This window comes from Mus musculus, chromosome 2 (genome assembly GCF_000001635.26).
Source record: "Mus musculus strain C57BL/6J chromosome 2, GRCm38.p6 C57BL/6J".
In the NCBI taxonomy this organism is placed as follows: domain Eukaryota; kingdom Metazoa; phylum Chordata; class Mammalia; order Rodentia; family Muridae; genus Mus; species Mus musculus.
In genome coordinates, this window is record NC_000068.7 from 140,141,476 (window position 1) to 140,155,082 (window position 13,607).

Genomic DNA, 13,607 nt, shown 5'->3' on the forward strand with positions numbered 1-13,607 from the left:
GGATAGTCACGTTCTTTTACATTCCATAGTATTTAGCATAGTTCCCAGTGCACAATAAGTACTTAATAAACACGTCTGTCTTGATTTCTTTTGAAGGAAAGACTCTTATTTCCTGCCAAGTGTTTGATCTTTGATATTTAGAACATATTATTCCTAACAGAAAGTGAACTAAAACTTTAAGGCTTCTGTCTCTAAGTGACTCATCTGTACCACTAGTTCTAGAATAAGTGAGGCAGAATGTATCCTCGAGAAATAATATTTTCTCGAACTTAGTTTGTTGGTAGCAATAAAGAAATAATATCTTAAGTTCAAGTCAGCCTGTAGTTTCTTTTTTGCCTGGCTCCCACTTAATACCAAAATAGAGGAATGACAAACACATTGCAGTGAATTAACACACCACCACGATAACTTAAAAATGCTTTGTTCTCATTGTCATCATGAGGTCATTTAAATCTCTTGCCACAGATCACAGTTGTTTATGTTCTAAGTTCTTAAAAATATGTCTATCCCAGAAGTCTCTCGGCAAACACACAAGAACATTCTTCAGAGTCAGTTCAGCCTCTCACTTAAGGGAAGCCACAATGGGACTTGAAAAACAACTTCATTATAACTCCTTTAGTTTTGTACAAATTTGTTTAAAAAAAAAAAACCCAAAAGCAAACCTTTAGGCATAATTTGGCATAGATTGCCAAATTAAAGATATCAATAATCCCACAAATAAAGGGTAAAGCCCCTTCTAGAGCTAACCACAAAAGCAGATGACTCAATATAGTAATAATAATAATTTAATAAGCATGATCTATTCAAAACTATTTTGGCAGTTTCGGTGCATATAAAAAGACTCATAAATATTCTTACAAAATCTCCAAGAAGAATATATATTTCTCCTGACCTTATCCACATGAAATGTTTGAAAAGTCTTCAAAGGATAGGATACAAATGATTTAAAACAACTTAAATAGGTACTGTTACAGGCTTTATTTATAAAAACAAAATGCATGTTTTAAGAGTTTTCATATAGGTTGAAACTGGCACTTTTACTTAAATATGGGCTTAGGATTCATTGGGAATATTTATGAACACTTACATATCAATCTCATAAAACTTTTTGTGTGTTATAAATTAGACTATGCAGCACTCAATTTCAAACGCTTTAAAGTGTTACTGACCACCATCACTAACACCAGACTCCAAATGTGGAACTCATTCTGGGTTCCGGGCTTTCTTCTAGAGGCAAACCACTAGCCAGGTCCTAAAGAGCACTGCTATCAAGGCACCTCTCCCAACTAACACATTACTCTTGAAGGTGTGAGGACAAGGAAGGACACGGTTACTCACATAACAAGGGTCCATATTATTGGCTCATTAGAGTCCTGGCATATAGCACAAATCTTATAAATGTGCATAGGATAAGGAAGCAAGTGAAAGGAAAGTGATTCAAATCTCTCCCACCCCACTGACTGGGAGCAACAACACATGGAACTGAAAGTAAAATAAAAACTAGTTTCAAAAACAATTGTGAATGGCTAAAACTATCAACTAGCCAGAGTCAACAAATGCTCTCTGGTTGTACTCAATACTATTAGAATCCTGTTATACCTACTATGTGAAAAGTATACAGTTAAAATGAAGATAATAAGGATAAATCTAAAAGATGATCTGACTGGGAATTTCTACTCACATAACTTAATTGCCAAACATTTAATAAATATACAAGGAAGGTAAGCCCAGAGTACTCACTGAATAGATGTTGCATTTTGCTGTTATTGTCTAAAGTTATTTCACTGGTAGAAAAGGCTTTACATTTGTCTAGAATTTGGGTTGTCTTTCTCTAACTTTGAAATCCCCTTTCAGTTTCTCTTAAAGTAATGGCTTCCAATTCCAGGGTACCAACTTCACCACACATCAAACTGTCCCCTATGCCTGCTTCTTAGCATTCAATATTCCTACAACACTGAATTCAAATACAAGACATCTGGGCCTCATTAGGGAGCTATTGTTTTCTGTATTTGTCTCAAGTTTATTTGTATGTTTTTCTTGCCTTTCATGCAGTTTGTAATTACAATAACATACTACTAAGCTGTCCTCTAACTTCTAGCCAAGTCTGGGAAAACCATTCTGATAACTTATTTATGGCAAATACTGAAAAATTACTTGTTCTATTGTTATTTTTATACATTTATGTTATTTTTATATAATTGTAGGCAAGGTAGAAAATGAATGAAATCTTTTACATGAATGGCTAAGATATAAGGAAACAAGAAGAATTCCTGTGTCAAGTCTCAATAAGGAAGCTCAAATAGAAATATTAAGTTAGTTCAGAAGCAGGGAGTTCTCCTTGGGGACACACACTACGCTAATATAGTCTAGTATGGATTTTGGGTTGTTATGGGCTCTCAGCCAAGGAGGTGGGGGCCAAAGTTTGGAGTCTGATCATGGTGGGAGGTCCCAGGATCCTTAAATGTGCCACCAGTAGATGATGACCCTCCCTCTACAGTTCTGGGGGAGTACATGAAGATGGGGAGTAAAAATACAGTTCTCCTCTGAGACTTTGTAACCACAAAGCCCACAAACCCATGGAATTGTGGCTGGAATTCACACTACTTGTGTGGTCCCAAATACACCAACTCAAAAATTCAATAGGTCTTGGATTAGAAATGCCTCCAGACACCTGACAAATAGTCTGTAAAAGGAACTCTGTCTGATCCAGAGTTCCTGAAAGAAAAGAAAGATCCAAGACAAGAAGATCCCAATAAAAATCCCTGAGGAACTAGAGTAAGTGGAAACAAAAACCAGTAAGACAGAGTCACAGACTATAGACTTGGAAATTGAGATACAAAATATAAAATCAGCACTTAAAAAAGCAAAGGACTTAATGAAGTAAAATAGAACTGAAGAAATTCTTCGGCAAGCTGCACAGATTCAAAGGCACAGAAATCAGGAGTTACAGATCCAAAGTAAAAAAGTAACATATGCATCAAATATAACTTCTGGAAGAAAAATTGGACATGGAAAAAAAAACCCTAGGACTTTAAGAGGAAAATGGTAGAGGCGCTTTCACCTGATAAAAGATACTCTACAGGACTATGATATTCAATTAATTCAAAGCAAGAGTTAAACATAAGCAAAACACCCCACCATCTATACCATACGAAAGTCTAATTTGGCAAAGACTGTAAAAACACCTTAAAAGCCATGGACCCAGTGCAGCATCTTCTGAACTGACTTCCTCAGATATTTTCTTCTTCCAGGAAAGGGGTTAAGGTGGGGACTGGCCTAGGATTCCCACACTAGAAGGCACTACTCTCCCTACTCTAACCTGCAACACTCAGCCTCAGCAGCACAGCTTGCTCTAAAAACGGTTCCATCCACACTCACAGCCTCATCAACACAGGTAGCTCAAAGACAGTTCCATCAGAAACAGTATCTTTTATTTTATCACTATTCGTTTTTGTTACCAAAACTCACCAATATACAAAAAATAAAAATTAAACAAATCTTGAAAAAAACAACCCTAACTCAACTAGAGAGAAATCAAACCTGGTATTGGAAACCCTGTCAACTACCTAGGAGGGCTAGTGAACTTATGTGTTTTTAGGAGAACCTACAGCCAACCACTTTACTAAGCAGCAGAATCCCTAACTGAATCTTTGTCATTATACCCACAGGTAACTGTAGTACTCACCCCTAATCAAGGAAACTTCTTGCTGCAGTAAGTGGACTAAGCCATTATGGCAAACTACAATGAGTCAAAATGCAATTGCAGAGTCTGTCCCAAAAGATGTATCTACAATCTAAGGCTCAGGGATTATTGTGGAAAAGGGTGTGGACAGGCTATAAGAGCTAGAGGACCTGGGAATTTACCGTAACACTATGTCTCTTATGAATATCAAAAGCTACATCCAGAAAGTCTCACCAACTTGACTGCTTAAACAGGGACGACACCAAAGCTCAGGAGGCTTCAACCCCCAAAAGAGATTACAGGCAACTAAGGAATGCTGATAGCAGGAGAAACAGTCTTCCTCAGAGAAAAGCACACCAATTGGTTAAACAATACTAAATGCTCAGCCCTGAAAACATATATATATAAGTAATGATATACAGAATTAACAGGTTGTATTTCTATATTTAAGAATTATACACATACACACTCAGACACACACACACGCATACACAACATTCACTGAAACAAGAGGTCATGATTTTAGAAGAGTAAGGCAGGTTAGATGGGAGGATTTGGAAGGAGTTAAGAGAAGGGGAAAGTAAGTAATTGTATTAAGAGTCTAAAGAATTGAAAATCTTAAAAAAAAAAAACCGCGATCTTATGGTAAACACTATAAAAATATAAAACAAAAACCAAATGTAATATAACCAGCATGAAAAATACACTGTTTCTATTTCTATATTATATTATTACAGAAGAAACTTAGTTTTTCCAGAAACCGAGAAAAGGGAGAAATGACACCTGCAAATTATTCTGTCACCTTCACACACCACCTACGTTAACATACACACACACACTGTTTGAATATGTGTGTATGCGTGTGTGTGTGTGTGTTCTAAGAGAACTAACTTGACTCCATCCAGTAAAATGTGAAATAGTGATAATTCCCTGACACTGGAACTATTAATGACTATTGAAGGCACTATAAACCGATGGGATATTTTGGGAAAGAAATCTGGCAGCAATGTCAAGACAGAGAAAGTGCCCGGGCCCATGCCCCTTCCTGGTACTTCTATTTTGGGTAAGCTACTTGATAAAAAATAGCTCACATTATGAAAAAAAATCTAGATTATAACATCTTAGACCGGTGGTTCTCATCCTGTGGGTTGTGACCTCTTTAAAGGGGTGGGTGTCAAAAGGTCCTTTCACAGATGTCACCTATTATCTGGCATATCAGATATTTACAATTTTTAACAGCAGCAAAATTACAATTTTGAAGTAGCAGTGAAAATAATCTTATGGTTGGGGGTCACCACAACATGAGGTACTATATTTACAGCACTGTGAAGGCTGTGATACCTGGCACCTGTGCTCCATCTTTTGATCTTTTGACAGTGGTAGTTTCAGTAGCTTGAGAAGACCACAGGTTGATCCATGGTATGTGTGAAGGCTGCTGTGTGAAGAGGAAATCACACAACTGACTAGTGGTGAGCCTGAGTGCCAATGTCTGCTTTTCACTGTGGCCTGGATAATCTTCACTGAGGGAATGGGGGTGGGGGTCCTACTGTTGTTAAAAAAAGTTTTAAACTTAAAAAGGCCCTAAAAAAGCAAGCCAAGGTATTGGCTAGGGATGAAAGCAAAGAACTCTTAGAATGGACCAATATTTGTGGCTTTGGAAACTGTCCTGTTTCTTTTCAATGCCATACATCTACTGCAGTGAATGATTAGAAATATGGTTAAACATTTGAGAACAGAGAAATGGCAAATGGAAGCAGAACTTACCTAAGCCATAGCTGAGTCAGGGTAGTAGAATTTTGGGTGGTAATTTTTCATTTTATATTTCTTAAAAACTTGAGCTAATATTAACATTCCATCCACAAATAAAAGTCAAGATAAAAACAAACTAGAGGTATAGCTCCTAGTTTACTTCAGGAGGTCTTTTACTCTATTAGCAAGGATATTTCAAGAAAACCACAGATCAAAATTAGTCAGTAAAATGGGCAATATTTGCACCCATGGATTACATACCCACTAATTTCAATAAAAAACAAAACAAAACACCTAACAACCTTGAAACTGTACCTGCACTGAACAAACATACTGTTTCTTGTTTATGGACAATATATATACTATAAATGTACACTTATACTGTATAGTACATATTTATATATTTTTCATATATGTTTAGGATATATAATGTATTTTATATATAATACATATATATGTCCATATATACATGTCCATATATATAGACAACTGTTTACATGGACTTTATTTAGTCTTGATTAAAATCATTTAGAAATGATTTTAAGTATACAAGATGATGTATACAAGTTATCTGCATATGACAGGACATGTTTTTGTATCTGTAGGAGATACTGGAATGAATTCACCAAGAACTGTAAGAGATGACTATAAGTAGGACATACTATAAGAGATGACTGTAAGTATCAGTAGTCTGTAACCATTACTGTTTGTAAAAGTACATGCAGTTATGTCTATAACTATTTGTGTGTATAAATGTGTATTGTATATGACAATTCTTGTTTATACTAGCTTTTATCTATTTTTATATTTGACATTTTGAAATTTGCCTTGTACTACTCTACCGGGACACATTTTTTTAACTATAGCAAAACTGTGATGGAACACTCAATAATACATATTTTATATTAGTGAAACCTTATGAATTAACAAACAGCAAAGGCTACAGGAAAAAGGATCTTGAGAACTATAGTTTTTAAAAAAAATTGTAATAATTAGAAAATATAGTACTAAGTTGAGGAATCAAATCCAGGAAAGGTCTCTGCTTATAATTAGACAGAAATAATTTATAATTAGTAAAACCAAGAAACCAATCAAATGGGAGCTGGAAAGAGTATAAAATACCTATGGCTCAGGGATCCATGGGTAAGAGGAATTAGAAAGATTTCAAGAGCCAGAGGTGGACTCCAAGGAAAGACCGTTCCCGACCCAGCAGGACGGACACACATATGAGCTCGTACGGACGGGACCTTCACAGGTTCACATCAGGTAAAACTCCAGCACTGAGAAGGGGAAGTAGGCAAGGAAAGATTTGTAACTGATACCCACCAGGAAAGGGAAAATCAGTTTTCTGTAACATGGAATGACACTGGGTTTGTCAACCACATGTTAGGGCAGGCCCCACGCTAGGGAGTAGTTGGCTATACAAAACAGATATGATGGGGTTTGTTTGTTTTTGTGCATTTTATTTTATGATATATGTGTTTTATTTTCTTTTTAGTTTGTTTTGATTTTCATTTTTTTGAAAATTGTTTTTCTTTCCTTTTTGTTTTTGAGAGAGTACATGAAGTCTGAGTGGGTAAGTACATGGGAGGATCTGGGAGGAGTAGGGAAAAGGGGAAAGAACAGGATCAAAATATATTATATGACAAAATATTTTTAAATAAACATGAAAAAAAAAGATAGTTACATGTTAATTCTGAGGTGAATTAAATACCATTTCTTTACCAGAAAATCTCTGGAAAATAAACCCTTTTAAAAGTATGCTTCTAAAGAAGAGTTAGCATCTTATTATTATTATATCTAAATGCATTCAGAAGAAAACTTTTACTTAATATCTAGTTCTCACCTGGAACCCATTTGATTTCCATTTCCATATCATTTTCTTTTCCTTTCTTTTCTTTTTCTTGAATAACCTGCAAGAGCTGTCTGTATTTAGCAATTTGTTCTTCATCATCCTTCTGACTTTTCTTTGTCTTCCCATCTTCTCCTATGTTGACTCCTTCTTCACCTAACAAAACAACCAAATTAATCAATCTCACTTAATATTGAGAAACAATTACCTTCAACTAGACCTTAGTCTTGTACTTAGTCAAACTCAGATGTGATGTAGTCACTGCTAGAGTATTACATAATATTCCCTCCTATGCATGAAGAGTGGCATTTCAGTCTCCTCTTTGTCCTCTCTGCCATCACACAGTGGCTTTAAAAATATTCTGTTCAACAAAAGGAGCCTCAATGTTGCTGGGGCGAATTTGGGACACGGGATTAGCTTCTCAGGCCACAGAAAAGAGGCAAAGGGAGTTGTTTAGAACCTAAACTGAGTTCTTCCCATCTGAATGTGAGTGAATAACCACATTTACTCTTAGGAGCGTTGTCATCAATCAGTGATACAGACAAGCTAGGAAGCAATTCAATTAAGTTTACTGTGTGGAAAGATAATTGATAGTTTTGGGTTCTAGCTTCATAAACATTAGAATGTAAAGAAACAGTACAAAACCCATGAACAACAAATATCAGAGAAAATCAATCCATAAAGTTTGTTTGTTCTACAGTTCCAATGTAAATTCTTCAAGCCAGTAACATAAATTAGAAATCTGGGTTTTAATGTAAAACATAAAACTTATCAAGTGTATCAAAGTGTAGCATCTCCAGTAGAAGAAAGTTTGGAAGTGACGTCAAGTTCCAGTCTTTGTAACCACCAGTCACTAAACTGTGATAGAAGCATGGCGCTCGCTATGAAGCATCAGTGCTAACACCACTTCCTTACATAAGGCGATGAGCAGGGAAGAGGTTGGTTAGGTAAATATTTGAGGACTCTTTCCCCCCTGCAGTGGTTGTGGGCATTCTTTCCATCATCCTATCACACTTTTACATGTTCACCCAAACAGATGAAGCTCATTTTTTTGCTGTTTGTGCTTTGTACCACAATAATAAATGTTGGATGGAATTCTGTCATGTATCCCATAATTCAATGGATAAAACATGAGGAACACATTAACAAAATGGCAATGTATTTCATTCTATTAAAAGCTTACTTCTGAAAACATAATTAGAAGCAAGATGCTTCCACGTTGAAACTTTAGTGGTAAGTCTCTGATGGCTTACTTTAAATTGATTTTTTCCAGTACTAAATTGTACTTTCTGAAGCTCTAAAATGTGGGATAACTCATGTAGGTCTGCTTTTCTAATTCAAGGACATTTTATGAATGCTTTTATAGTAAATAAGATTTTTTTAAAAAATAAATTCAAACAATAAGCTATTCTTATAAACAATAATCAGGAATGTTTAATACTCAAATATACTATTGTAACTATCACAAGCACTAAATTGCAGATCAAGGTAAGTTTGTGATCTATTAAAATACTGAAGAAAAAGGCATGCTTTTGAAAAAATTACATATTTCAAACTGAGAGAAGCGAATCTTTAGTTTTAAGACAAAGTACATAATACAAAGTACTATCCTAACTACTTATATACATCATTTAGTCTTTCTATGAGCCAGTTAATATTATAATTCTTACTTCACAGCTATACAAAGAAAGGACCATGGTGCTAAGAAAACTTGACCTTTGTTATTTCACCATGTGGTAAAGTCAAGTTTTGAAACTAGTAGAGCTTAAGGGTTTTTCCTTCCCTATTTTAGAATACGAAAGGTTAAACATAGGATTTTATGAACCTTGGCAAACACTCTACCATTGAGCTGTATCCCCAGTGAGTCCAAGATATTAAATACACTGAAAAATTAATGATTATTTTATGATAATGTTAATGCTTATTTATCAATACTACTAGGTGTCCTATTGTAAACACTGTTTTAAAATTTAAATGGGGATGGGGTGGGTGGGTAGGTACTGGCTGCTCTTCCAGAGGACCTGGGTTCAATTCCCTATGCCCAGATGGCAGCTCACAAACCACCTATAACTCAAGTTCCAGGGGGATCTAGCACCCTCTCCTGGCATTACAGGTACCAAGGGTGTTCAAACAGCACACAGACATGCAGGCAAACACTCATTTCTGTAAAATAAGATAATTCCAGGATGAGTGAAATGGCTCAGAGAGGATAAATGCCTGCTGTCAAGCTTGGTGACATCTTTGATCACCAGGACCCACGTGGTAGAAAGAAAACAACTAAGTCCTGCAAGCTATTCTCTAAATTTCCACATGCATACTTAACATATGTACATACATAATACACACACACACACACAAATGTAATAAAAAACAATAAAATTTAGTTCTATTTTCAAAACCAAACAAAGTCTAGTTGAAAAACACGGACCTAGTCATTCCCAATAGACATGGAATATTATTTCCCTCTGTATTTTAGAACTAGGGTAAAGGAAAGCAATTGAGAATTCTCAGAAAAGTACACAATATCCATACAGGCATATAAATTTACATTTTCCATACCTATAGTAAATGAACATAAATTCATCTTCTTATTTATGAGGGCTATAAAAGGTCTGTGAGAAGGCTATACTAAGTACATTAAGAAATAAAACTTCATCAGAAAAATTAACAAGCACCAGCCAGCAAGGCCTTAAAATATTAAATCTTTTATACCCAATAGAAGGACCACTGCAAATGTTCTTTATTAAAACTTCATTACATTTATTTATTGTGCCATTTATTTATATGCACGTGCCATGAGAACTTTTGGAAGTTGGTTTTCTCCTCTACTGGGTGGGTGGATCCTGGGATCAAACTGAGACCATCAGGGTTGACAGCCTTTACCCAATGAACCAACATGAATTTTCATAGAGTATGAAACACTTAATTACATGGTTCTGTCAATATGTAATGTATACAAAGAAATAGCAGCTATTAAGCATGATTTTCTCTTCCTTACATCAATAACTACAAAACAGTATTTTGTGGTAAACTTATAAGGATAAAGCACTACTTTCAGTGATATAAAAGCAAAAACCTACAGACCATTTAGAAACGAAGAAAGTCCAGGCTTAATGTTAAAATGTTAGCCCTATGTTCAAAGTAGGAATGTTGCCGGGCAGTGGTGGTGCACGCCTTTAATCCCAGGACTTGGGAGGCAGAGGCAGGAGGATTTCTGAGTTTGAGGCCAGCCCGGTCTACAGAGTGAGTTCCAGGACAGCCAGGGCTACACAGAGAAACCCTGTCTTGAAAAAAAAAAAAAAAAAAAAAAAAGAAAAGAAAAAAAGAAAAAAAAAGTAGGAATGCATAGAAATAATACAGCATGTAAAAGGAAAACACTAAGAAAAATGTTAAACTATAACTAAAAATGTTCTTTTCTGCTGATTTAAAGTATTTATATCATGTTTAATATTTCTGGTTTTTCATTTTCTATCTACACTGAACTCATAGTTTTTAATGTTTTGAAATTCTATTAGATAAAAACAACAATGATGTAAAGGCAGATAACATTCAAAGCTGAAGGGCTATAGCTGTACCTCAGTTGAATCCCTTGAACCACACAAACTAACAAAGAAACAGACCAATAAATGAAAAAATCCCAGATTGCTTTGACAATACCTTAGTGGACTGAGGACGGCTCAGTTGATGGAGTGCCTGCCATGCTAACATAAAGGCCTGAGTATGAGCCCTTAACACTGAAGAAAAAGCAGGGCAAGTCTCCAACCCCAATACTTGAAGAATAGAGACAAAACAGATTTGAAGTTCAGTGGTCAGCCAGCTTAGCCAGTTAGTGAGTTCCATATTCAGTGAGGGAGGAGGAGACCTTGTCTCAAAAAATAATTGAAGACAACTTGACGGTGATCCTTGGTTTCCATAGCAAATGTGCACATAACACACGCATGCACATGCACACACATGGTAGAGGGGGAGACAGACTAGCAACCAAATGAACTAAATGATCAAAAAATTGGTATTATATTTTACAAAATTAGTTCTAAGTAAAAAGCATGATCAATTTAACAAGTGTACAATCATGTCAACCATCCACAATTCCTAAACAAAGATTGACAATCACTGCTTCTATCAGATCAACTTTTTCACTGACAATATTAAGTTGTACACACTATTTTTAAGGTATTTCTAAAAGTTTCAAAGTGATTACAAAATAAATTTTGAAAGAACTGACAAGTTAGTGAAAAATTATCATGTCAAAATCAAGAATAGAGAATGGACTACCACAAGGATGATCACAAGTGTTTTAAGACCTATTGTTTCTGAGCACTTATTTCCTGATCCACAGCTGTGAACACAACTGGAAAACTATTAAAGACCAAAAGAACACAAGTTAAAGTCCACACCACAGAGGACAAAGTTCAAAGTAGTCTTCTGAAATTAAACAGAGATGCAGAGGGAGTACCAGACAAATATACTCAAGAGACTAGCCTACAAAAAAGTGATACTATTGATGTGAAGAAGCAGGGACACAGGGCTTCCAGAAGTGAAATAGTAACAATGATAAGGAATTCAGTGGACAGGTGTATCAACAGAATCGACACTGCTGAAAAGACACTTAACTAGAAGACGTGTAAACAAAAGGATATAACCAGAATGAAGTACAGGGGAAAAAAACGATAAAATATAAGAGAATGGAAACGCATCCGGGATGTGCCTCTGAGGTAGCCAGGATTACACAGAGAAACCCTGTCTTGAAAAACAAAAACAAAATGAAACAAACAAACAAAAATCTCAAGAGAAGATAGAGTGAAAAGATTTCATGCATATTTAAATAGAGTTCTAGAAAGACAGGAGAAAAATCAAATGACTGAGAACACCAATACTGAAAAAAGATACCACTGTGTAAATTAAGTGGACCCTCCAAAAATCTCAAGTTCAACTAACTCACTCACTCTCATTCTCTCTCATTCTCTCTCATATTCTCTCTCATTCTCTCTCATATTCTCTCTCTCTCTCTCTCTCTCATATTCTCTCTCTCTCTCTCTCTCTCTCTCTCTCTCTCATATTCTCTCTCTCTCTCTCCAGATAACCTTCATAACCACCAGTCAAGTCAGAACCCAGTAGAAATCCAATTTTGATTTGCAAACAAAAGCAAACATTTTTTTGGCATTTTTGAGACAAATGAAAGCTCAAGAGAGTTTAGTTAGTAGTTCCTTCTTACTACAGGCATTTCCTCAGATGCACTTAGAGCTAAAGGAAAGAGGTTTAAAAGGAAGAACTATGGAAGTCAGGGAAATGTAAAACAAGGACAAAGAAGACAGTGTTACACACCCAAGTACTACATAATAAAGTACAAGAGCTACTTAGGACGCCTATAGCAAGTAGGCTTAAGGATGTATCTTAGTGGAATCCTTGCCTAGCATTCACCATGACCTGGGTTTAGTCACCAGCACTGAAAAAACTGGGTGTGGTTGGTCTATGCCTATAATCAAATCACAGATCTTGGGAACAGAAGTCAGCAGATCTATGTAAGCCTAGTCTACACAGAGAAATTGTCTCAAAACTAATTAATTATCAATAAAGTGTATGTGTGTGTTAGGGGGCATAAAGGTATTTTACATATTTACAAGTCTAACAGGCTAGGCATTTTTACTAAGTCAGAGTTTAAATAAATTTTGTGGCTATAGACAATTAGACTAGCAAAAAATTTAGAATTATTTTAAAACCTTACTTATTGTTGCTATTATTATCATTGTTATTGGTGTGCCTGTGCTGTAGCGTGCTTATGGTAGGTAGAAGACAACTTTTGGTGAGTCAGTTCTCCTTTCATCATGGGTTCTAGGGATCAAAGTAAGGTCATCAGGTTTGTATAAGTGCTTTTATCCAATGAGCATCCTGCCAGTCCTTCAAACATCTACCCATGCATATACATGCATATAGTTCTATGTGTATAAATATGTTCTGCAGCCAGTTTGGGGGTCTTCTTAAGTTTTCCCCAGACATAGTTCTGTTAACCACTCCATGAAAGGATTCGAAAATACCTTCTGGTGCTTCTTCTACCTCCTCTTCATCCTCGCTAGAGGAAGCCAAGTAGGCTTGAAAGTCCATGTCCAAAAGCTCATCCTTTTTAAACTTCCTGTTAAGCGTCGTGATTCTTTCATGGTCAGTCTCATCCCAAGTGATCTCCACCTTGAACCCAAGAATGAAAATCAACGCACACACAGCACAAAGAATGAAAATCAACGCACACACAGCACAAAGAATGAAAATCAACGCACACACAGCACAAAGAATGAAAATCAACCCACACACAGCACAAAGAATGAAAAT

General features: G+C 35.9%; 1 protein-coding gene across 2 annotated transcripts in view; it reads right to left on the reverse strand.

Annotated features, from left to right (window-relative positions):
- The window catches only part of Esf1 (ESF1 nucleolar pre-rRNA processing protein homolog), a 50,678-nt gene that overhangs the window by 21,595 nt on the left and 15,476 nt on the right, over positions 1 to 13,607 (reverse strand). For both annotated transcript variants that reach the window (NM_001081090.1, XM_006500011.4), the window contains exons 8-9: positions 13,319 to 13,466; positions 7,278 to 7,439 (exon numbers count right to left, since the gene is read on the reverse strand). In NM_001081090.1, the coding sequence (NP_001074559.1) occupies positions 7,278 to 7,439; positions 13,319 to 13,466 (310 nt within the window). The remainder of the gene's footprint in view (positions 1 to 7,277; positions 7,440 to 13,318; positions 13,467 to 13,607) is intronic.